General features: G+C 35.1%; 1 protein-coding gene across 4 annotated transcripts in view; it reads right to left on the reverse strand.

Moving 5' to 3' along the window:
- Positions 1 to 1,259: 1,259 nt before the first annotated feature.
- DNAJB14 (DnaJ heat shock protein family (Hsp40) member B14) overlaps positions 1,260 to 22,606 on the reverse strand; it is a 56,573-nt gene continuing 35,226 nt past the window's right edge. For 2 of the 4 annotated variants that reach the window (XM_066387377.1, XM_066387381.1), the window contains 5 exons: positions 13,218 to 13,403; positions 11,323 to 11,417; positions 10,447 to 10,556; positions 9,319 to 9,491; positions 2,038 to 6,230 (listed from right to left, as the gene is read on the reverse strand). In XM_066387377.1, the coding sequence (XP_066243474.1) occupies positions 6,106 to 6,230; positions 9,319 to 9,491; positions 10,447 to 10,556; positions 11,323 to 11,417; positions 13,218 to 13,403 (689 nt within the window). In that variant the 3' untranslated portion in view covers positions 2,038 to 6,105. Of the gene's footprint in view, positions 1,618 to 2,037; positions 6,231 to 9,318; positions 9,492 to 10,446; positions 10,557 to 11,322; positions 11,418 to 13,217; positions 13,404 to 22,606 lie in introns of those variants that run through there. The other 2 variants (XM_066387379.1, XM_066387380.1) reach the window with 2 other exon arrangements.

The following is a 22,606-nucleotide window of genomic DNA, read 5'->3' on the forward strand; positions in this document are numbered from 1 at the left end:
CAAAACTCCAAGGTCACCAGCTTGAGTGCGGGCTCCGCAGCTTGAGGGCAGTGTCACCAGCTTGAGCGTGGGATCAGAGACATGACCCCATGGTCACTGGCTTGAAGGCCAAGGTTGCTGGCTTGAGCAAGGCATCACTGGCTCGGCTACAGCCCCCGGTTAAGGCACATATGAGAAAGCAATCGATGAACAACTAAGGTACCACAACTATGAGTTGATGCTTCTCATCTCCCTTCCTACCTATCTGTCTGTCCCTCCATCTCTCACTAAACAAAACAAAACAGGTATTTTCTACTGACTTAGGATTCAATGATCATCATCATGGTTTCTATATGCTCTTCTGGAATCTGGCATGTATGTATGTATGTTTTAGTGAGAGGAGGGGAGGCAGAAACGGACTCCCACATGTGCCCAACCAGGATCCACTTAGCAAACCCACTAGAGGGTGATGCTCTGCCCATCTGGGGCCCTTGCTCAGTTGCAACTGGAGCCATTTTAGCACGTGATGAGGAGGCTATGGAGCCATCCTCAGTGCCCGGGCCAACTTTTCAATTTTACTCCAATGGAGCCATGGCTGCAGGAGGGGAGGAGGAGGAAGAAGAGAAAGAGAAGGAGGAGGAGGAGAAGAGAGAGAGAGAAAGAGAGAGAGAGAAGTGAGAGGGGAGGGGGTGGAGAAGCAGATGGGTACTTCTCCTGTGTGCCCTGACCAGGAATTGATTCTGGGGCATCTACATGCCAGGCCAATGTTCTACCATGGTGCCAACCAGCCAGGGCTTGGCCCCTATTTTAATTCTGTAACTTACCCTGGCTTCCTTATGGCATAGCATACAAATTTGTTTTCATTGCCATACAGTTTCTATGACTTGATCAACTAACACACTCTGCTTGTTTCCTCTAGCATTCACCTTACTCCTACTCTCATCTTTTGGGTTTCAGTTTCAGCTCACTTTGTCAGGGAATCTCCCCTGGTCTTCCCAAAGTAAGTTAAGTCTTCTAGACACATACTTTCACTGTGGCACTCATTTTAATTTTCTTTGTGGCATTCGTCATAATTATAATTAGTTATTTACTTGACATTTATCTTCCTTGCTAAATATAAACCTCATAAGGATTTTTGTCCTGTTTAGTGATTAATTCCCAGCCCTCATCTCCTTGCTTGGGATATAGCAGGTATTCATACATTTATTAAATGCTTGAAAGAAAGAAAGGGCATATTAAGTATATAAAACGTGATAAAAACAAGTCCCTTAGAGTGAGAGCAGACCTTTTTATTCATATATTGAGATCAACTGCAGGGACTGAAAGATAAAGAAATCATAAATCATTCAGCAAAACATTCATTAAAAAATCAAATTCATTTTTAACAGTTCTCACGCAGAAATTTTTATTTCATGTAAGTCTGATATAATATTAAATATTTCACAAATCAGACATTTCATTTTTAAATCTAATGGTATAATCTTGAATGCAGTATAGACAAATAAAGATCTTCTTGACCTTTTCCATTTCATTTAAGCAATACAAGGCTTCCATTCAAATTCCATCACACCTTAAAAATTACCTGCAGCTTTTAAAAACACATGACTCAAACTTAAATGGAAAGTCTTATGTAGCAATCTAAAACAAAACAAAAATAGGTAAGAAGCATTTCTTAATACAAATAAATTACAAAGTATCATTTATGTGTGAGTTTCTTCTCATTGGTATAGTCATTCAACTCAAAACAATTTCATTTTGAAATTGATGCTTAAAATACTCCAATATCACTGAAAAATCCCTATTATTTTAGTGGTGCTCTTAAATGGCAAAGTATAATATCAGACTGGAATGTCCCAATTCCTGTGCTAAAGTGAAGGAGACTTGTTCACATTCATACCAGGTGTCAACTGTTATGCAGCTACTAGACAGCTTGGCAACCAGCAATCCCAATTTTCAATAGCATGCTAAACTAAGACATTTCAAGAAACACTTCTTACCACCGACACATATTTTCAGATTGCTAGATATAGAAAGATACAATTATATTTTAAGTATGGGCTTTACAATAGGAATATTTTAAAATATGAACAATATCAACAGAAAGAATTCACACCAATGAAATTCTGTGGACTGATTTTCAAAGGGAGAAATAAGAATACCCACTGCTAATGGAAGCCCTGCTCTGTGCAAACATAGTGTGGTATAAAATAGTCACACATCTGAGGTATTAGCTGGAAAAAATATTATATACAGCTATACATGGACACATCCACAGAATATTCACAAATCTATTGGCCCCCAAACCAGCAGATAATAAATAAGGAATCACGTACCAACAAGGAAAGGTTACACACAGAGAATTTACAAAAAACAATGTGGTTACATAATCCTTAATATAAGGATTTAATTAATATAAGGATTTGAATTAACGTTTGAGGGAAAATGTTTCCATTTATTTGAAAGTACCTATTTAAATAGGAATAAAACCAAAAAGGAAGCCTGAATTCTAGGACTGTGTTGCCTGCCAGGTTATTAAAGGAATATGCAAGAATTCCTTGAAGATCTGCATTCCACCCACTTTTTTTTGTAATTAAAAATTAGAATTAAAAAAATTTTGGAAGTTATTATCAGACTTGTTTTTTTCACTGATTTATAGAAAATTTTATGGATTTTAACTAGGCAGTAGTCCAATGTGGCCAATAGACAAGGCTTTTTTAGCAATTTTAGTAAAGATTAAAATTCTGACTTATTGTTCATTTTTGGAAGTTTTCCTCTTATGAGAAAAAAGATTAGGAATGACCTTTTAGTGTGCTTCACTTTGTATGAAAACGGTAGTATGGGTAGTACCAGACCCAAGCTTCATATGGGGAAGCTAAATATATTCACAGATTCTCCTTTTGAACCATTTAGTCCTTTAACATAATACTTACTGAACTGGAAATATAGCTCATTTGGTCCTCAGGCCAACATTAAGAAATATTTCACTGCCTTAAAAGGTGGGAGACTTATTTATGTTTAATGGATATGTAGGAATACATTATTAAGTAATATGACGTGTCAAGTGCACTAAATAACAGCTGCATTTTAAAATATTGCAGATGAACAAAGGGAAATCAAGACGTTAAGGACTTTTCTTGGTAACTATTGTACATACTAGTAGAACTGAAGATTTAACAGGACGAAAACTTAAGCATAAAAGTGCAATTAGAGTCGAGAGCCAGAATTTCACATTCCTGTCCCTGTGAACACCTGAGCTGACATAAAGCAGACTGGCTTATTGCCTTGCCATACATATGCCTTAAGGACTTCTTTTTCTCTACCAAATCTTTGTAAATCATAAATAAGCATATATGATTATGAAACAAATAACTTATTTAAGCAATCAAATGCAACCTGTTTCCAAAATATATTGTTTCACTTTTTATATGGATTATAAATTGAACCTTTTCATTATTGAGAATTAAATGATCAGATTTCATTACAATAAATGCTGAAACTTATAAATAACTAGCACCTGTCTATTTGAGAACTAAGGAATCAAAAAAACATAGAAGAAAGGTATTTATTTTCCTTTAAATACTCACAAGTACAATGATGTTTGTGTGGATGTATATAAAAAGGAATAAAAATGTAAAGCACTATTAAATATAATTTCTGCCAAACTTCTAAAATAGCAGTAAGAAAAGCTAGTAAAACAATATTTAAAGAGTGAGGGCTTTTAGAGAATGATTAAAATGAACAAGTTTTCAAATGAAATCACAAAGCTCATGGAGGTAAAACTAAGAAAATGTTGGAATTTTTAAAAAGTAGCAACAAATATCTTACATTCTTGAGATAACTAAAGTCTTCTTATTTTGTAGAATTAACCCCAAATTCTAACACTTCGTTGGGCCTTTACACCATGATATAAGTAACATAAGGACTTAATCTTTACTTGCATATTTTATATATAGCTTAAACTGTCAGGCACTCAATCAGTCATTTCCCACAGTTGTTTCAAAATTTTATCAAACACATTTCCCTGAACATTTTATAAAATTTAATGGAATGTAGCAATGCAACTGAAATACAATACTGACCAAAAGTCACGTATGAGTCCTGAATATATAATTTCTCTTATTTTGATAACTTCATCTAGCCCCTTAAAGCTAGGATTAAGGGAAAAAGAAGTCAACAAGAGTCAATTCACATAAGTATCAACCGCAATCATGTAAATATCCCAGTAAAATAGAAAAATAAGTGGATGAAATTTTTCATTGATAATTTTTTTGATGCATATGAACTCTCAAAGTTAATTAGAATGCTATGACCCTTAAAAAATTCATTTTACAGCCTCAAGAAAATATTTAAAATTGTATTTTCTTTTAAGCACTATTTTTTTTAAAGGTGGCATTTCTAAAAGAAAGTTGGTTAAGCTGTCTAGTTTCCTAGGACAGTATGTTATTTAGTTTAACCTACTAATTCAATCATGTATTTCTATTGATTCATCTGGAAAGGGGATACAAGAGAACATTTTTAAAAGAATAGTCTTTTTAAAAGTTTCAACAGATGCTATAAATTAACTAAAATTCAGAAAAAAATTCTTTAAACAAAGGATACTGCCACTTCAACTAGCATTCTCTCACACATAAAAAAAAATACCAAAGATGTGTTCATATTCCATTAACTGAGTATGAAGCAAAATTATTAAAATATTACTGTGTTAAATACAGAAGATGAGAAATCAACTAGCTTCATACCCAATACAGGCACCAAAAATTTTAATTTCCAGCTGATTTTTCAAATTTATATTATGGATTTGACTACAAGGAGCTTATTCTTATAGGATTAACTGAATTACTCAATGGTGAATAGATTTTAGCTCAAAATTTTATAAGGATAATTTGCTATAAGTCACTATTCTACAATACCTGCTGCTGTATTTCTGCTTACTGTTGTATGTGGCCAAACAGATCATGCCCTGATCAAATAATGTGCTGTAATCTACTTACATGGTTAAGAGTTGGCAATCAAGTTAAAAGGCACAAAGCAAAGTAATAATTTTTCCTATTATTTGTAGAAGAATCTGTTTACTTTTAGATTCTGCTTAAATGATCACTTAGAAGAAACTGTAAATTTCCATGGGGGGCAGTGGAAACAGGTAGGTCTTCTTCTTCATAAAGTTTAGCTGTCTTCAAAGACATATACAAAGGTTGGCAAAAGTAGGTTCACAGTTGTGAGTACACAAAACAAGAGTTTACTCTTTTGGGTTTTTTTTCATTAGTTACTGTGTTATTTGTATTACAACCATAAACCTACATTTGTCCTCTTCTGTATATGAACATTTGGGGGCAATTTTAATAATGCATTGCAAATGACATAACTGGAATTTACTGCTGAAGACCCTTTTTGGTTAATATCTATAGCCATTTCCTCATATTTTCTTTAAAACGTACAGTATAAGATTTCATTTCTATGCATGGCTTAGCAATTCATAAAACTAAATAAATAGCAAACTGATAATCTACAACAGTTCATTTATCTCAATATATAATATACTTTGGAATATAATGGCAATATTAAAATAGCTAGTAATGCTACAAGATTTTACACAAACTTAAACAGCTTTTGTTTTTACTTTTCTTTTTGAAAAAGTTTCACTGTTTAAACTCCACACATAGAACATCTGACAAGAACATGTAATTTTTTCATGGAACATTTATTCCATGTATTTAAACTGAAGTGTCTCAAAGAGCTAAACCCTAAAAGAATTTAAATAGAAAGTAAATACCTTGTATGTACACAAATGATCATTCCATAAATATTTACATAACAAGGGAAAAAAGGAGAATCACTAAAACTGGAAACTGCTACAGGTGTGATAATCCTTTCTTGAGACATTTTAAGTTAATAACCATATATTCTTTTAAAGTGAAAAAAATTACAGAAGCATAACTAAAATATTAATTTTAGTTTTCAATTTCTTACTATTTAAAGGAGTCAGTAGGTCATAAACAGTCCAAGATTTCAGGGACCAACTATTCAGTTTAGTTTTTAACAACAAATCTTTTTCTTTAGTTCTCATGATGAAACAGAACTCACAGGAAAAATAAGTAGTACAGTAAAAGATACAAATAAAATTCCAGTTCATCCTCCTTTGTAAATACTGGTCAGCCGCTCCAGTTCTTTGCAGTTGTCCATGCTCAAGGCATCTGCCTTCCTTCGAAGCCGTTCATCACGGTACACTTTTGCTGCATAGTGCATATCTGTTTCTGTTAACAAACAAAAATATTTTGCTACGTAAATAATAATTTAGATCACTAAGCTGTTTTAACACAAATGATATTTCATAGAAGCCCTTCCATATATACTTCTGTTAACTGACTTTTTTTTTTTTAACAAGAGAAATCCAAGTGCTACACCTACAAGCCATTTGGAAACCCAGTATATAAAACAGAGAGCTGCTCTGGAAAAGACACAAGATTAGAATTCTCTCAACCTTCTGCCCCCACTCCTGTCCCCAATGGTTTAAGAACTACTATAAAATATCATCCTGATTCCTTATCCTAATGCTATCATATGCTACTCAATACTGCTACTAGTTGTTTTGGCTATGACCTTTTGGGATAAACCTGAAGGGAAGGGGGGAGGGTGCTGTAAGGAGGGGAGGAAGGAGATGTCGAAGAGAATACAGGGGAGGGGGGATGCATTCGGGGCAACACTAGAATCTATGTAAACATAATAAATTAAAATCAATTAAAAAAGATTTCACATTATTTAATTATGCTAAGACTTGGAAGTAGAAAATTTTGAAATCTTGTTCTGAGTTAGCTTGAATTTTAAAAATATATATACAATAACCTTACTGAAGGAACACAAATGAGAAAAAAAGCTTCCTCCACAATCTTAGTAGTGACGTTCAGCAAATACTTGTACGTACATGTGAGGCTTGCCTTCAGTATGTGGAATGGATTACTAAAGAAAATAAATGGACTAGGAATCAAACATTCTTGTTTTTGTTTAAATTAATTTATTTTTACAGGGACAGAGAGAGAATTAGAGAGAGGGATAGATAGGGACAGACAGACAGGAACGGAGAGAGATGAGAAGCATCAATCATCAGTTTCTCATTGCAACACCTTAGTTGTTCATTGATTGCTTTCTCATATGTGCCTTGACTGGGGGCCTACAGCAGACCGAGTAACCCCTTGCTCGAGCCAGAGACCTTGGGTCCAAGCTGGTGAGCTTTTGCTCAAGCCAGATGAGCCTGCGCTCAAGCTGGAGACCTTGGGAGTCTCAAACCTGGGTCCTTCCACATCCCAGTCCAAGGCTCTATCAACTGTGCCACCGCCTGGTCAGGCGGAATCAAACATTCTTCAGGGAAGGTTTCGTTATTTTCCTGTTGTTCTGAGACATTTCCCTATTTGTTAACATTTGTGAAGGGTGGCAGTATTTAGCAAAGATGGAACAACAACAACAACAACAAAAAAAAATTGGTTCCTTTCTGGAAAACAATGGCCAGTGTAGAGGACATCAGCCAGGACCACAAACAATATGCTCAAAGGACTCAATGCAGGTTTGGACTTAACAGCTAGATATAAATCACTCCAACCCTTTTATTTACAAATGTGGCACTTATAAAATAAAATCCATTTGCAGAGAATTCTTCCCAAATGAGGTACATAAACCAAAGTTCAAAGGGCTAGTGAATGGCAAAATCTAGACTTCAATACAAATCTCCCGATCCCAGTCTATTCTTTGAGTACCTCAAATTATTATATTTTATAAAAAAGCTCTTTTTTAAAGCAGTCTAGACATTAAAGAGTGGTGACTCCAAAACAAAAAAAAACCCTGGCAAAAGACTATACACTAGCCAGTAATCTTCTTGATGGTATTTATTTATAAAACAAAATAATCTCATTTATCAAATGAAATATTCAGTCAATGGATTAATTAATATACTGAGCTCCTCCTATGTCCATCTTTATTCAAAACCACTAACATACAGATGTGCTGATCTTGTTAAATTTTTTGTGTGTGTGTGACAGAGACAGAGAGAGAGACAGAGAGGGACAGACAGACAGGAAGGGAGAGAGATAAGAAGCATCAATTCTTCATTGCAGCACCTTAGTTATTCATTGATTGCTTTCTCATATGTACCTTGACCTAGGGGCTACAGCAGAGCGAGTGACTCCTTGCTCAAGCCAGTGACCTTGGGCTCAAGCCAGTGACCTTTGGGCTTAAGCCAGTGACCCCTCACTCAAGCCTGCAACCTCAGGGTTTCGAACCTGGGTCCTCTGCGTCCCGGTCCAATGCTCTATCCACTGCACCACCACTGCCTGGTCAGGCTGAACTTGCTAAATTTTAGTTTGAAAATTTCAACCTACACAAAAGATACTTTAATGAACACCCTAAAACGCTTTACCTAGACTGATTAATTCTTCACATTTTGTCAAATTAGCTTTAGCTGTCTCTACAATAAGGGCTGTTACTGTTGTGGTGGTTAATTACTAGTTTGCAGAACCATTTGAGAATAACTTCCAGACATCATGACCTTTCCTTCCTAATTACTTCAGCATGTTTTTCTTAAAAACTGCATTCTTTTATATATTCACAATACAATACAATTTTCAAATTCAGAAATTTAACGATATAATACCATTATGTAAATTTTCAAATTTCAAGCACTGTCCCATTGACAGTATTATTTGTTCATTAAACCAAATATCTATTTATTTATTTATTTATTTTCTTTTCCAAGTGAGAGAAGAGAGACAGAGAGACAGATTCCTGCATGCGCCCCAAGCAGGATTGCCCTAGCAACCCCCACATCTGGGGCCGATGCTCTGTCCATCTGGGGCCTGTTCACAACTGAGCTATTTTTAGCAACTGTGGTGGAGGCTCCCTGTGCCATCCTCAGTGCCCAGGGCTAACTTGCTTGAACCAATCGAGCCATGGCTGTGGGAGAAGAGGAGAGAGAAGGAGAGAAAGAAGGGGGAGGGGTGGGAAAGCAGATAGTCGCTGCTTCTGTGTGTCCTGACTGGGAATTGAACCCGGGATATCTACATACTGGGCTAATGCTCTAACACTGAGCCAACCGGCCAGGGACCCAAATATATATTGGTAACAACAATAACACAAATACTATTTAAGTCTTTGCTATGTGCCAAATACACATGTGGGCTGCAGCCCACATGTACATTAAAATATGCTCTCTGTACATTAAAATATGCTCTCATTGAAGTGCTGAATTCTGTTTATGTCCTAGGTAATTCTGAACATTGCTTGAGGAAAATCTGCAGTATTCAATTTCTAAGACTTTAAATATGTTTTTAAATATTAAACATTTGATAAACTTACTTTGTTGTCTTTCTTTCCAGCAGTTATTTCGAATATTAGTCACATAATCTTCTTCCACACTCTTTTCTACCTTTTGTAATAAAATTCCTTTATATTCATTTTTAAAGTCCTTGTTGACATAATAAATGACACCCAAGTTTTCTGTCTGCATTTTAATAGTTTGCCCTGATCCACTGTAAAAGAAATGCTTGATCATTGATCATTATTTTTAATTAAAATTGTACATTCTGATCAGCTACTATAAACCAAGCTAACATAAATAATTGAAAAGTTATTAGAAATCATTTATTTACATTACCCCCAAATTGCCAATCACTACCATTCATGTCATAAGAAAGGAATCATATTTTAATATACTATGTTCTTGTAAGTGCTCTCAATTTTTAGTCAACAAAAATCTTATTTGGAAGAAATAAAAAATTACGTATAATTTTTACACCAGTGATTTTAATAGCGTAAAATCACTAACTGTATGATTTTAGTTTCTTCTATGTTCCTTGTTACATTAAAGTTTTCTAGAATAGATGCTGCAGCAAAGTTCTTCTATGTACTGACCTCATATATAAATTACATTATGAAAAAATACTCCATGTAACATAAATATTTGTTTTTACTTAATATTTTACAAACAAAAAAATGAAGTCATTTACCCCTTAATAACACACACCTACGAAAGATGAATGAAAATTCTATTTTTGTGTATTTTTGTCTTTAATGTCAACATATTACTTATTAAACTGCTATCAAGTTCAAATACAGTACTTCAGTCTTTATCCACAACATAATATAAATTTATCAATGTGTAATTTAAAAATTAGACATTAAAAATTTGGTATACTTTTAGCAATAGAAGATTTGGCACTTAAAAGTTTTAAAGAGCCCAAAGCCTTTGTGATTCATGGAATCACAGAGTACCAAATTTAAAGGGATCATATTGACCAATCACTCTCCACCGTGACTTTTACCTCTGCTCCCCTAATATCTCTAAAGAATATTCAGTCTCTACTGAACAGTTGTGGTAAGGGAAAACTCATTACTTCCTTTAAAAAAGAAATCTTGCTCTATTTTTGGACAACTCTAAGAAACAATAAAAATTTATTTTTTGTAAAATTTCACATAGGTACTTACGATCTGGGATATAAGGAATAAGGAGGATTAGAGACCATCAACTGGCTTAGCAATGACACGAGGATCAATACAATAATGGGCATTAGCTGGATAAACACAGAAAATCCTCCCTATAAAAAAAAAATCATCAAAGAAGAATAAATTGTAATATAACTGTACCTGTCAATAATCCAACAATTGTCATGCATTTTTTGAGGCAGAAAGGACATTTGAGATCATCTGGTATCAGTGCTTTCAATTTGCCTGACCATACCAACTTCCTGAGGGGACTCTTAAGAACACACCTTTCCAGGCACTTCACCTAGTGATCCTGATTTGGAAACCACTGATACAACCTAATCTTATTTTATAGATGAGAACTTCTCTCTTTCTCTCTCAGAGAGAATCCATCAATATGCAGCAGGTCTCATTTTTACTTTGGATTTGAGAATAGAACAATGGAAACCAATGAGTGACAGAGTGCGGGCCCAGGCCTTTTAAATTCCTGTCTAATGCTCTTTCCACTTACCTACTTCCTGTGGTTTAACTGCTGTATGCAATTAGGTATAACTGCATTAGAACAAGGAAGTCACAACTAACTTAAGTTTTCCAGTATAAATTCCATATTCTTTAGGACCAATAAGAAGAAGTAACCTTCAAAATATGCACACTGCATATTATCTTAATTAGAATCACATAATACCAAATGTAAAGGCATCATACTAACCACCCACCCTCCACCTTGACTTTTACCTTTGCTCCCCTAATATCTCTAAGGGCTATTCAGTCTCTATTGAACAACTTTGGTAAAACTTGCTCTATTTTCAGACAACTCTAATTGCTTTTCCTGAGCTGAAATGTACCATTTTATAATTTCTAATCATATCTTAAACATACATCTCCTCTTTCTTCTTCTCTTTCATGTCCACTATGTCGATGTTGATGTTGATGGCTATAACCAGCTCTCCCATTTGAAAATGAATGTACACTACCTAGGAAATTAAAAGCAAGATTAAATTAGGAAAAGCAATTATGATAAAAAATTAAATCTTCTTTTAAAATTTTTTTATTTTTATTTATTTTCTTAATATTTAATTTTATTTATTTTCTTAATAATTAATATTTTATTTATTTTCTTAATACTGAAATACTGTATGTTTGAGTAATAAATGCTTATTGTCTTCTCCTCTTGTGAGTGAAGGGTGGATGAAAACAGGAATGATTCTTCTCAGACTTTGTTTCTTTTAAAGTAGAATTCTTTTTTATTAGTGAGAAAGAAAGAGAGGAAGGGAAGCATCAACTCCTAATTGCGACACTTTAGTTGTTCATTGATTGTGTCTCATACGTGCCTTGACTGGGGGGCTAGAGCTGAGCCAATAACCTCTTGCTCAAGTCAGAAACCCTGGGCTCAAGCCAGCGGCCTTGGGTTTCAAGCCAGTGACCTTTGGGCTCAAGCCAGCAACCATGGGATCATGTCTGTGATCCCATGTTTAAGCTGGTGAGCCTGCGCTCATGCCGGATGAGCCCATGCTCAAGCCAGCAACCTCAGGGTTTCAAACCTGGGACCTCAGCATCTCAAGATGATGTTCTATTTACCGCACCACCACCAGTCAGGCTAGAATTCTTCTTTTATGAAAACTAGAATGTGAGTTTCTTCCTAACATTCACACATAGAGAACTTTTGTTGTAGTTGGTTGCTTTTATAAACCTTGGATCATTATTCCAAAACTCTTTCAGCATTTATCAACTAATCACAAATATATCTAAAAATCAAAGACAGTAATCCAATTCATTTCTGAGAAAAGAGCTATAGAATACACTATAGTACAGGTGGATTACAATTTATCCAAATGTTCTCCTTCTGATGGACATTCGAGTTGTTTACAAGTAAGGTGACCAACAAAATGTCTACTACCACTGACAAAGTATGCTATGTTATAAAAGCAAAAAAAAAAAAGAAAAAACCTATGTAAAAACTATAAAAAACACTACTACCTGAAATATTTCTGAATTTTCCTAGCATATTTTTAGTCAAGATTATTATTCTGAATATTTTTTCTAGTAGGTAATTATAAGTCCTAATATTTCAAAATACACGTTATATTTTCAGTCATCAATTTGTATTTATATATTCTTTCTTTCAAGGATTCTAAACACCTTAGAGAAGCTGCTCTTGAGAAAAAATTAATTTCCATACCAACAACTCACAGGAAATGTAAGTAGAATTTAATACCACTTACTAAGCTGGTACTAAAAAATCCATTCATTTAGTAGTACTTCTACAATATTTTACTTTGATAGCCTAATTCAAGTAATTATTTCTATCTCAATATAATTTTAAAAGCCCACTTAATTTTTATATAATCTACAAATCAAACATTTTAATATATCAATGGAAAGCACCTCCACATAGATTCAAATTAGCAATCTATAATATTATTAATAAAATATCTACAAAGAACTCCAGAGAACCAATGTCATCATAGCACTAAACTAAGACATTGCCACTGGATTTCCTACTTACACATCCTTTCTCAAGATTTCTATAAAATATATATAGAATATCTGTAGTCTTCATTTTTAATTTTTTAATTAAAATATTTTCTAGAAAGATGGCAGACTTATAGTGAAAAGAATGAGTTGAAGTAATGAGTTTTTCTTCTACCTTCATGAAAAACCATCTCAGGAAATAATACTGTAAGAAATATAGGGAGAAAGGTAGATAAATCCCTAAATAGCCTATCTGGAGGTGAAATATCTAGCTTCATACAATATAATTAACATTAAAATACCTGAAGGAAATCCACCACCAAAGAATATATTAAACAAGTCTTCTGGAGTTATATCAGCTTCACAACCTCTATGGAAATTAAATCTACCATTGTTCTGGTGATTACATGCTTGTTCTTCATTGCCTGAGAGGTCATACTGTTTCCGTTTTTCTGGATTGCTTAAAACAGCATAAGCATTTCCAATCTCTGTAAAGGTAATGAGTGATAATTGGTAAGGAAAGTTTTTATAATATAAAAGACTGCCTATATAAAAACTGTCATGTTAACAACAACAACATAAAAACTATTTGTGCTAATCAAGAAAATAGTAAAACAGTAATAATTTCTTTTAAAGGTATTATACTTGCTTGCAATCGCACATATTACTATCTCCCAATACAACTTTTTTATACTAAACGAAGGCAAGTCTCCCTACTACCTTAAATATAAAGAAATGTTCATCTATTTTTCCATTGTGCTCCACTCCCTAATATCTTGCTTCTTTAATTTAAATATTCTAATCTAGTCATTCACTAGTGCCATTCAAACCAATAATAATAGCAGTAACTACCAACAGCCAGATTCTGAACCCAAAACCTTATTATATTATCCATTATTATACCTACTGTACAGATGAGCTCCCTAAGGCTCAAAATGATTAGGAAACTTACTCAAGGTCCTATTTTTCTTTTTAGCACAGCAAAAATACTCTATGCAATCCACACTATATATCCTTTTTTGCACACTCCAGCCTAGAGTGAGCTAGTCTTCATTCTATTCCTGAAAAATTTATTCCTCTTAAAACTGTAAACTCTATGAGTGTAGGGACTATGTCTGTGTGTTCACTGCATTATCCCCATGGTTCAACAGAAAGTCCGAATTTGTTTTTGAATGAAACCATATAATCTCTACAGTTTTCCCAAATTACTTTACTTTCATGGTACTTATTTATAAAGAATTCTATCTCCCATCTCATACTCCCATATCCAAAAGAGACAATGGTATTGGGGTGATCACTTCTTAAGTTATATAAATGTCTAATCATTATGTTGTACCTCTAAAACTAATATAATGTCAAGTGTAATTGAAAAAAATTTTTAATCATTAAAAAGAAGCAGCAATGGTACATTGGCTATCAAAATGTCTTCTTGAGGTAATTTACAAAAGCTGTAATGCTTTCAATTAAAAGCAGGGACTACTCTATTCTCATTTTGACACTTCTAATGATCATTTCATATATATAGCTTGCTTCTTAAACTAGAACACGTAAGCCTCTTGCAATATGGGATATTTAAAAAATAGTTTTGAATCCCATGTGGTGGCTGCCATAGGTACAATCCAAGCAAATAGATGCTCATTAGGTAGTTGTTTTGGGCTGATCACATATCACACTGAAATTAATTATATGCAGATACTCTGAAACTTTTCTTCGGATAGGGATTCTTAATCCCAGATTTCAGAAATAAGTCTCCAATGGTATGGGAAACCTAATGCATGAAAAATTAGGTAGACGGTCCACTGATTTGAGGAGATAGTCCAAAACTTTCTTCAGACTCTCAAATAGATCTATGACTTAGAAATATTGCCATTATTTATAATCTTTCTCCAAAGGAAAATCAGAGATCCAAGCAATGTACTTACAAACAACATCAGGGTATTACCCCCACCTAAAAAAGAAGCATATCTATCAAGATCTTCCAAAGTTGTACTTCCAGTAATAATATCAGTTTTAGGATAAATGGACTATTTCAGAAAATTTCATAATGCTATTTTTAAATTATTAATATATTGTCTATTTTTAAGTTTTTGCTATTTAAAAAAAATCCAAACATTAAGATATTTGTGAAATACTTTCATAACCCATAATTGTATCTGTAACACAATCTACTGTGACTAAATTTCTATTTATTTATTCTGTGCTATATACCATAATCAAATATTATTTTCAGTTCCTGATTATCCAAAGTTTATTTTGGTATTTAAGACTTACAAGATACATTTCTACCTCAGTCTCAATTACTTCACAAAAAGACACCTTTCACTTTATTCATTTTTCTCGAAACATTTTACTTTGAAATAACTTTAGATTCACATGAAGTTGCAAGAAATAAATAATACAGAGAGATCTCTGTACCTGTTATCTAATTTTTCCCAATGATATTATCTTTAAAATTACTGTACAATATTAAAAATAGGGGATAGCCATTGATACAATCAGGATATAAAACAATTCCATCGTCATCATGTTGCCATTTTAAACTACACCCACTTTCTGTCCTCTTTAACTCCTGAAAGCCACTAATCTATTCCTTACTTCTATAATTTTGGCATTTCAAGAATGTTACATAAGTGAAATAATATATTACGTAAATGAAATAAAACATTTTGGGATCTCGGCCCTGGCCGGTTGGCTCAGTGGTAGAGCGTCGGCCTGGTGTGCAGGAGTCCGGGGTTTGATTCCCAGCCAGGGCACACAGGAGAGGCGCCCATCTGCCTCTCCACCCCTCCCCCTCTCCTTCTTCTCTGTCTCTCTCTTCCCCTCCCACAGCCAAGGCTCCATTGGAGCAGGGTTGGTCCGGGTGCTGAGGATGGCTCTGTGGCTTCTGTCTCAAGTGCTAGAATGGCTCTGGTTGCAACAGAGCAACGCCCCAGATGGGCAGAGCATTGCCCCCTGGTGGACATACCGGGTGAATCCCGGGGTCGGGCGCATGCAGGAGTCTGTCTGACTACCTCCCCGTTTCCAACTTCAGAAGAATACAAAACAACAACAACAACAAAAAAAACATTTTGGGATCTGCATTTTTTCAATCAGCATAATTCATTGGAGATTGACCCAGGATATTATGTAAAACAATACAGTTCAATTTTTATTCCATGGTATGGATATATCACTGACTCACCTGTTCACCCAATAAACAGCACCTGAGTTGTTTCTAGTCTGGGTACAGGTTTATGTGTAAACATAAATTTCCATTTCTTTGCAATAAATGCCCAGGAATGTAATTGCTGGGCTGCATGGTATTTTAATACTTAAGTTTGTATAAGAAGCTGCCAAACTGTTTAACAGTGACTTTCATTTTACATCCCATTCACAATATATAGATTCAGTTCCTCTGCATCCATACCAGCAGCTGGTATTGTCACTATTTTTTATTTTAGCCATTCTAATAGGTGTGTAATGATATCTCATTTTCATTTTACTTTGCATTATTTTTAACAGCTAATGAACAGATGTTAAGAATATTTTCATATGCTTATTTGCCATTTGTATGTTTTCTTCAGTGGAATGTCTCTTCATGTTTCCTAACTATTTTCTAAATAGATTGTCTTCTTTTAAAAGTTGAGTTCAGGAAGTTCTTTACACACTCTAGGTACTATACTACTCCATTGTGAGGTATGTACTTGGAAAATATTTTCTCCTGTTCTGCTGCTTGTCTTTTCATCCTTTTCATAGGGTCTTTGCAAACTTTAAAAAAGTTTTGAAGGCCCTGGCCGGTTGGCTCAGTGGTAGAGCGTTGGCCTGGCGTGCGGGAGTCCCGGGTTCGATTCCCGGCCAGGGCACACAGGAGAGGCGCCCATCTGCTTCTCCACCCCTCCCCCTCTCCTTCTTCTCTGTCTCTCTCTTCCCCTCCCGCAGCCAAGGCTCCATTGGAGCAAAGTTTGCCTGGGTGCTGAGGATGGCTCCATGGCCTCTGCCTCAGGCACTGGAGTGGCTCTGATTGCGGCAGAGCGAAGCCCCAGATGGGCAGAGCATTGCCCCCTGGTGGGCATGCCGGGTGGATCCCGGTCGGGCGCACGTGGGAGTCTGTCTGTCTGCCTCCCCGTTTCCAACTTCAGGAAAAAAAAAAAGTTTTGAAAAAGTCCTACTTAACAACTTTTCCTTCTTTATAATTATTATCTAGTGTAGCCCAAGATCCTCAAGATTTGCTCCCTTGATTTTTTGCTAACAGTTCAAAAAGTGTCATTCTAAATTTATATCCATGATTTATTTTGAGTTCATTCTTGTATAAAGCATGAGATTTAGATCAAGGTTAATTTTTCTTTGTGTGTGTGTGCCTGTGAACATCCAATTACTACAAAAACATTTGCTGAAAAGGTTATCTTTCCTCTATTAAATTGCTTTTGCACCTCTGTAAAATATCAATCGGGTATATTTATATGGGTCTATATCTGGGTTCCCTAGAACTAAGTCTATCCCTCTGTCAGTAACACATTGTTTTAATAACTGTAGCTATAAAGTAAGCCCTAAAATCAGGTACATTGATTACGCTTACTCTATTCTTTTAATCATATTTATTCAGGTTCTTTGCCTTCCTTTATGAGTTTTAGAATAAACTTGCTTTTATTTACAAAAAAGTCTTGCTAGAACTCCAACAGTAATTACGTTAAATATGTATATCAATTTGGAGAGACGACATCTTTACCATGTTGCGTCTTCCAATCAATGAACATGATATCGTCTTTACTTAGATCTTTTTTTCATTAGTATTATATAGCTTTCAGAATACAAATCCTATGTAAGTTTTGTTAAATATCAAATTAAAACTTTTGCACAACAATGGAAATCATTAAAAAAAACCCAAAGAGATAACCTACTTTTAAATGTGAGAACATATTCACCAATGATACATCTGATACAGGGTTAATATCCAAAATTTATAAAGAACTCATATGACTCAACATCAAAAAAAAATCCAATTGAAAAATGTGCAGAGGACTTTAAATGAGACTTCTCCAGAGAGGACAAACAGAAGGACAATAGACATATGAAAAGATGTTCAACATCATTAATCATCAGAGTAATGCAAATTAATACCACAATGGGATAATACCTCACACCTGTCAGAATGGCGCTCATCAATAAATCCACCAATGAGAAGTGTTAGTGAGGGTGTGGAGAAAAGGGAACCCTAGTGCACTGTTGATAGAAATGCAGATTGGTGCAGCCACCATGGAAAACAGTATAATGGTTCCTCAAAAAATTAAAAATAGAACTGCTTTATGACTCAGCAATTCCATTTCAGGGAATTTATTGGAAGAAACCCAAAACATTAATTCTAAAAAATACATGCACCCCTATGTTCATTGCAGCATTATTTACAATAGCCAAGCTATAAAAGCAACCCAAGTGCCCATCAAAAAACAAATGAATAAAAAAGCTGTCATACATATACATACGATGAAATATAACTCGGCCATGAAAAAAAATGAAATCTTACTATTTGTGACAGCTTAGATGCACCTAGAGGGTACTATACTCAGTGAAATAAGTCAGTGAAAGACAGGTACACTATGATTTCACTTATATGTAGACTGTAAAGAACAAAATAAATGAATAAACAAAACTGAAACAGATATTCATTGATACAGAAAGAACTGGTGGTTGAGAAAGGGGAAGGGGAATTGGGACACTGGGTGAAAGAGGTGAGGGGACTAAGCAGCACAGATTGGTAGTTACAAAATGTCAAGGGGAAGTAAGTAAAGCATAGGAAATATAGTCAATGATATTACAATAACTATGTATGGTGCCAGTTGGGATACTGAAAATTATGGAGGGGTATACTATGTAAAGTATATGATTATCTAACCACTAAGCTATATACCTGAAACCAATACAAAAATACAAAAACAAAAAATTTATACTTAAGTATTTCTTGTGTGACTGTAAATGGTAATATACACTGTGTCCATAAAGTCATGGTGCACTTTTGACCCGTCACAGGAAAGCAACAAAAAAGATGATAGAAATGTGAAATCTGCACCAAATAAAAGGAAAACCCTCCCAGTTTCTGTAGGATGATGTGGCAGCATGTGCGCATGCACAGATGATGATGTAACACTGTGTATACAGCAGAGCAGCCCACGGCCATGCCAGTCGAGACATGGACGGTACAGAAGAAAGTTCAGTGTGTTCTGTGGCTCGCTAAATTCGAATCCGTGACCAAAGTGCAACGTGAATATCGGCACGTTTATAACGAAGCGCCACCACATAGGAATAACATTATTCGGTGGGATAAGCAGTTGAAGGAAACCGGCAGTTTGGTGGAGAAACCCCGTTCTGGTAGGCCATCAGTCAGTGACGAGTCTGTAGAGGCTACATGGGATAGCTACCTAAGGAGCCCTAAAAAATCTGTGCATGAGCCCACATCGAACTGCACTGAATAGGTATGAAACTGGGAGAGTTTTCCTTTTATTTGGTGCAGATTTCACATTTCTATCGTCTTTTGTTGCTTTCCTGTGACCGGTCAAAAGTGCACCAGGACTTTACGGACACACTGTATTTTTAATTTCAGTGTTTACATGTTTTGCTAATATATAGACATAACTACTTTAAAGTATAGAACTGGATTTTTAAACACAGATAGTTAATATTTATCTCATATCCTGAAACATTGCAGAATTCACTTATTAGTGCTAGAATTGGGGGGGGGGTACATTCCTTGGGATTTTATACATAGTCACATCATTTGCAAATAGGGACAGTTTGACCTAGGAATCTGTTAATTCCGTTTCTCACCTAATGCACCAACTAGAATTTCCAACACTACACTGAGTAAGAGTTGTGAAAGGGGACACTCTTGCTTTGCATTAAGTCTTTCACCATTAATATAAGGTTATATATAGGTTTCTATAGTTGCTCTTTTATCAATTTTAGACAGTTCCCTTCAATTCCTAGTTTTCTGTCAGGTTTTATCATAAATGAATGAGTGGTAAAATATTCTGCTCACAAATATTAAGAGAATATTTTATAGCTTCATATTCATTTTGAAATAACCCCTAAATTTTGTGAGCAGTATATTTTAAATGCTTTTACTGCACTGACTGATATAATCATTAGATTTTTCTTTTTAGTCTATGAACATAGTAGGTCACACTGATATGCAGATATAGAACCGCTTTTCATTCTAGGAATAAACTCTACATGGTCAGGATATATAATTATTTTTATCTATTATTGCTGCTGATATTTTTTAAAGGACATTTGGACTTATTCCATGAAGACTACTGGTCTGTAGTATTTTTCTTTTTCTTTTTGTAGTGTCTTTTTTCCCCCTCCTTTCCTCCCTCCTTCCCTCTGCCCCTCCCTCCCTCTCTTGTATTTTTCATTTTCTTTTTTGTAGTGTCTTTTTTCCCTCCTTCCTTTCTCCCTCCCTCCCTCCCTTTATTTTTTAAAGTGAGAATAGAAGAGGTACAGAGACAGACTCCTGCATGAGCCTGGACTGGGATCCACCCAGCAACCTCTGTATGGGGCCACTGGCAACTGAGCTATTTTTAGCACCCGAGGCAGAGGCTATGGAGGGAGTCATCCTCAGCGCCTGGGGCCTACGTGCTCAAATCAACTGAGCCATGGCTGCTGAAGGGGAAGAGAGAGAGAGAGACAGAGAGAGAGAGAGAGAGAGAGAGAGGGGAGAGAAGGAGAGGGGGAGCAGATGGGTTGCCTCTCCTGTGTGCCCTGACAGGGAATCTGTTTTGTAGTGTATTTGGTTTTAATACAGGTTGATACTCACTTTGTAAAATACATTGGACAATGTTTACTTCCCTTCTATCTTCAGGAAAGGACTGTGTACAACTGTTTTGAACTCTTCTTAAAAAGTTTGGTGCAGCTTGACCAGGCAGTGGCACAGGGGATAGAGTGTCGGACTGGGACGCAGAGAACCCAGGTTCAAAACCCCTGAGGTCTCTGGCTTAAGCAAGGGGTCACTCACTCTGCTGTAGTCCCCCCCCCCCCCCCGTCAAGGCACATATGAGAAAGCAATCAACGAACAACTAAGGTGCCACAACGAAGAACTGATGCTTCTCATCTCTCCCCCTTCCTGTCTGTCCCTATCTGTCCCTCTCTCTGTCTCTGTTTGTCACCAAAAAAAAAAAAAAAAAAAAGGTTTGGTGCAATTATCTAGTCAAGAACTCTGGACAGTTCTTTCAGGGACTTCCTGAATTACAAATTTAACTTACTTAACAGTTACAGGGCTGTTCACATTATCTACTTCAGATTGAATCTTATTTGTATTTTTTAAGGTATTAATCCATTTCATCTAAAGTTGTAAATGTATGTGTGTGGACCTGTTCATAGTACAGTCCTCTCATTATCCTTTTAATGTTTTAGGGTCTGTATCCTTGTTTCTGATACCATTTCTAATAATGGTCATTTCTGTCTTCTCTCTTTATTTTTCCCCTTTGTCAGTCAGTCAATTTTATTGACCTTTTCAAAGAACTAGTTTTTTGGTTTCACTGATATTGACTACTGCTTTTACTTTTTTCAATTTTATTGATTTCTACTATAACCTTTATTTCCTTTCTTCTTGGTTTGGGTTTATTTTGCTCTTCTTTTTTGAGGTCCCTGAGGTGGACGGTTAGATGACTAAGGCTCTTCCTCTGTCCTAATACATGCATTAGTGTTACAAGTTTCTTTTCAGCATTGCTTTAGCTGGTCCCCTCAACTTTTGATATTCTGTACTTTTATTCAGTTCAATGCATTTTTTTAAAAATTCTTTAGAGACTACCTTGACCTATATTCTGAAGTGTACTGTTCAGTTTCCAAGTGATTGGTCATTTTGCAATTAGCTTTCCGTTATTGATTTCTACTTTGATTTCATTGTGGTCAGAGAACACATTCTGTATGATTTCAGTCTTTAACTTAGTGGCAGTTTATTTTATGACACAAAATACGCTCTATCTTGGAGTATGTTCTGTTAGCACTTGAAAAGTATTTATAGTCTGTTTTTGTTGGATTAAGTATTCTAAAAATGATGATTACATCTTGAATAACGGAGGTATTTAATTCTTCTATGTTCTTGCTGATTTTCTGTTTAGTTCTATCAATTGTTGAGCGAGAGGTGTTCAAGTTTCCAACTATAACTAAATTTGTTAATTTCTCCTTCCAGTTCTATCAGTTTTTGATTTACGTATTTTACATCTCTTGTTTTTTTCTGGTACATCCACATTTATATTGTCATGTCTTCTTGAAGAATTGACCCCTTTATCCTAACATAATGTCCCTCTCTGAAAATTTTTTTAGTACCAAGTCAACTTAATCTAATATTAACATAGCCATTCCTGCTTTCTTTTGATTAATGTTTGCATGATTTTTTCCCACCTCTTTACTTTTTATGTCTATACTGTCATAAATAGAGTTTCTTATAGATAATATAGTCAAGTTTTTTGACTCATTCTGTCAATCTGTCTTTTAACTGATATATTAGACACTTATATTATTTAATTAATTACTGATAAGTCAGGGCTTACGTCTGCCATTTTATTTTTTGTTTTCTGACTTCCTGTGAGTTATCTGAACTTTTTAAAATTAGAATTCCATTTTAATTAACCTAGTGTTTTCTGTGTGTTATTTCTGTACAGCTCTTTGGTAGTTGCTCCAGGTATTATGTATATATTATAATATATACATAACTTAT

Source organism: Saccopteryx leptura, chromosome 5 (assembly GCF_036850995.1).
Source record: "Saccopteryx leptura isolate mSacLep1 chromosome 5, mSacLep1_pri_phased_curated, whole genome shotgun sequence".
Taxonomy (NCBI): Eukaryota; Metazoa; Chordata; class Mammalia; order Chiroptera; family Emballonuridae; genus Saccopteryx; species Saccopteryx leptura.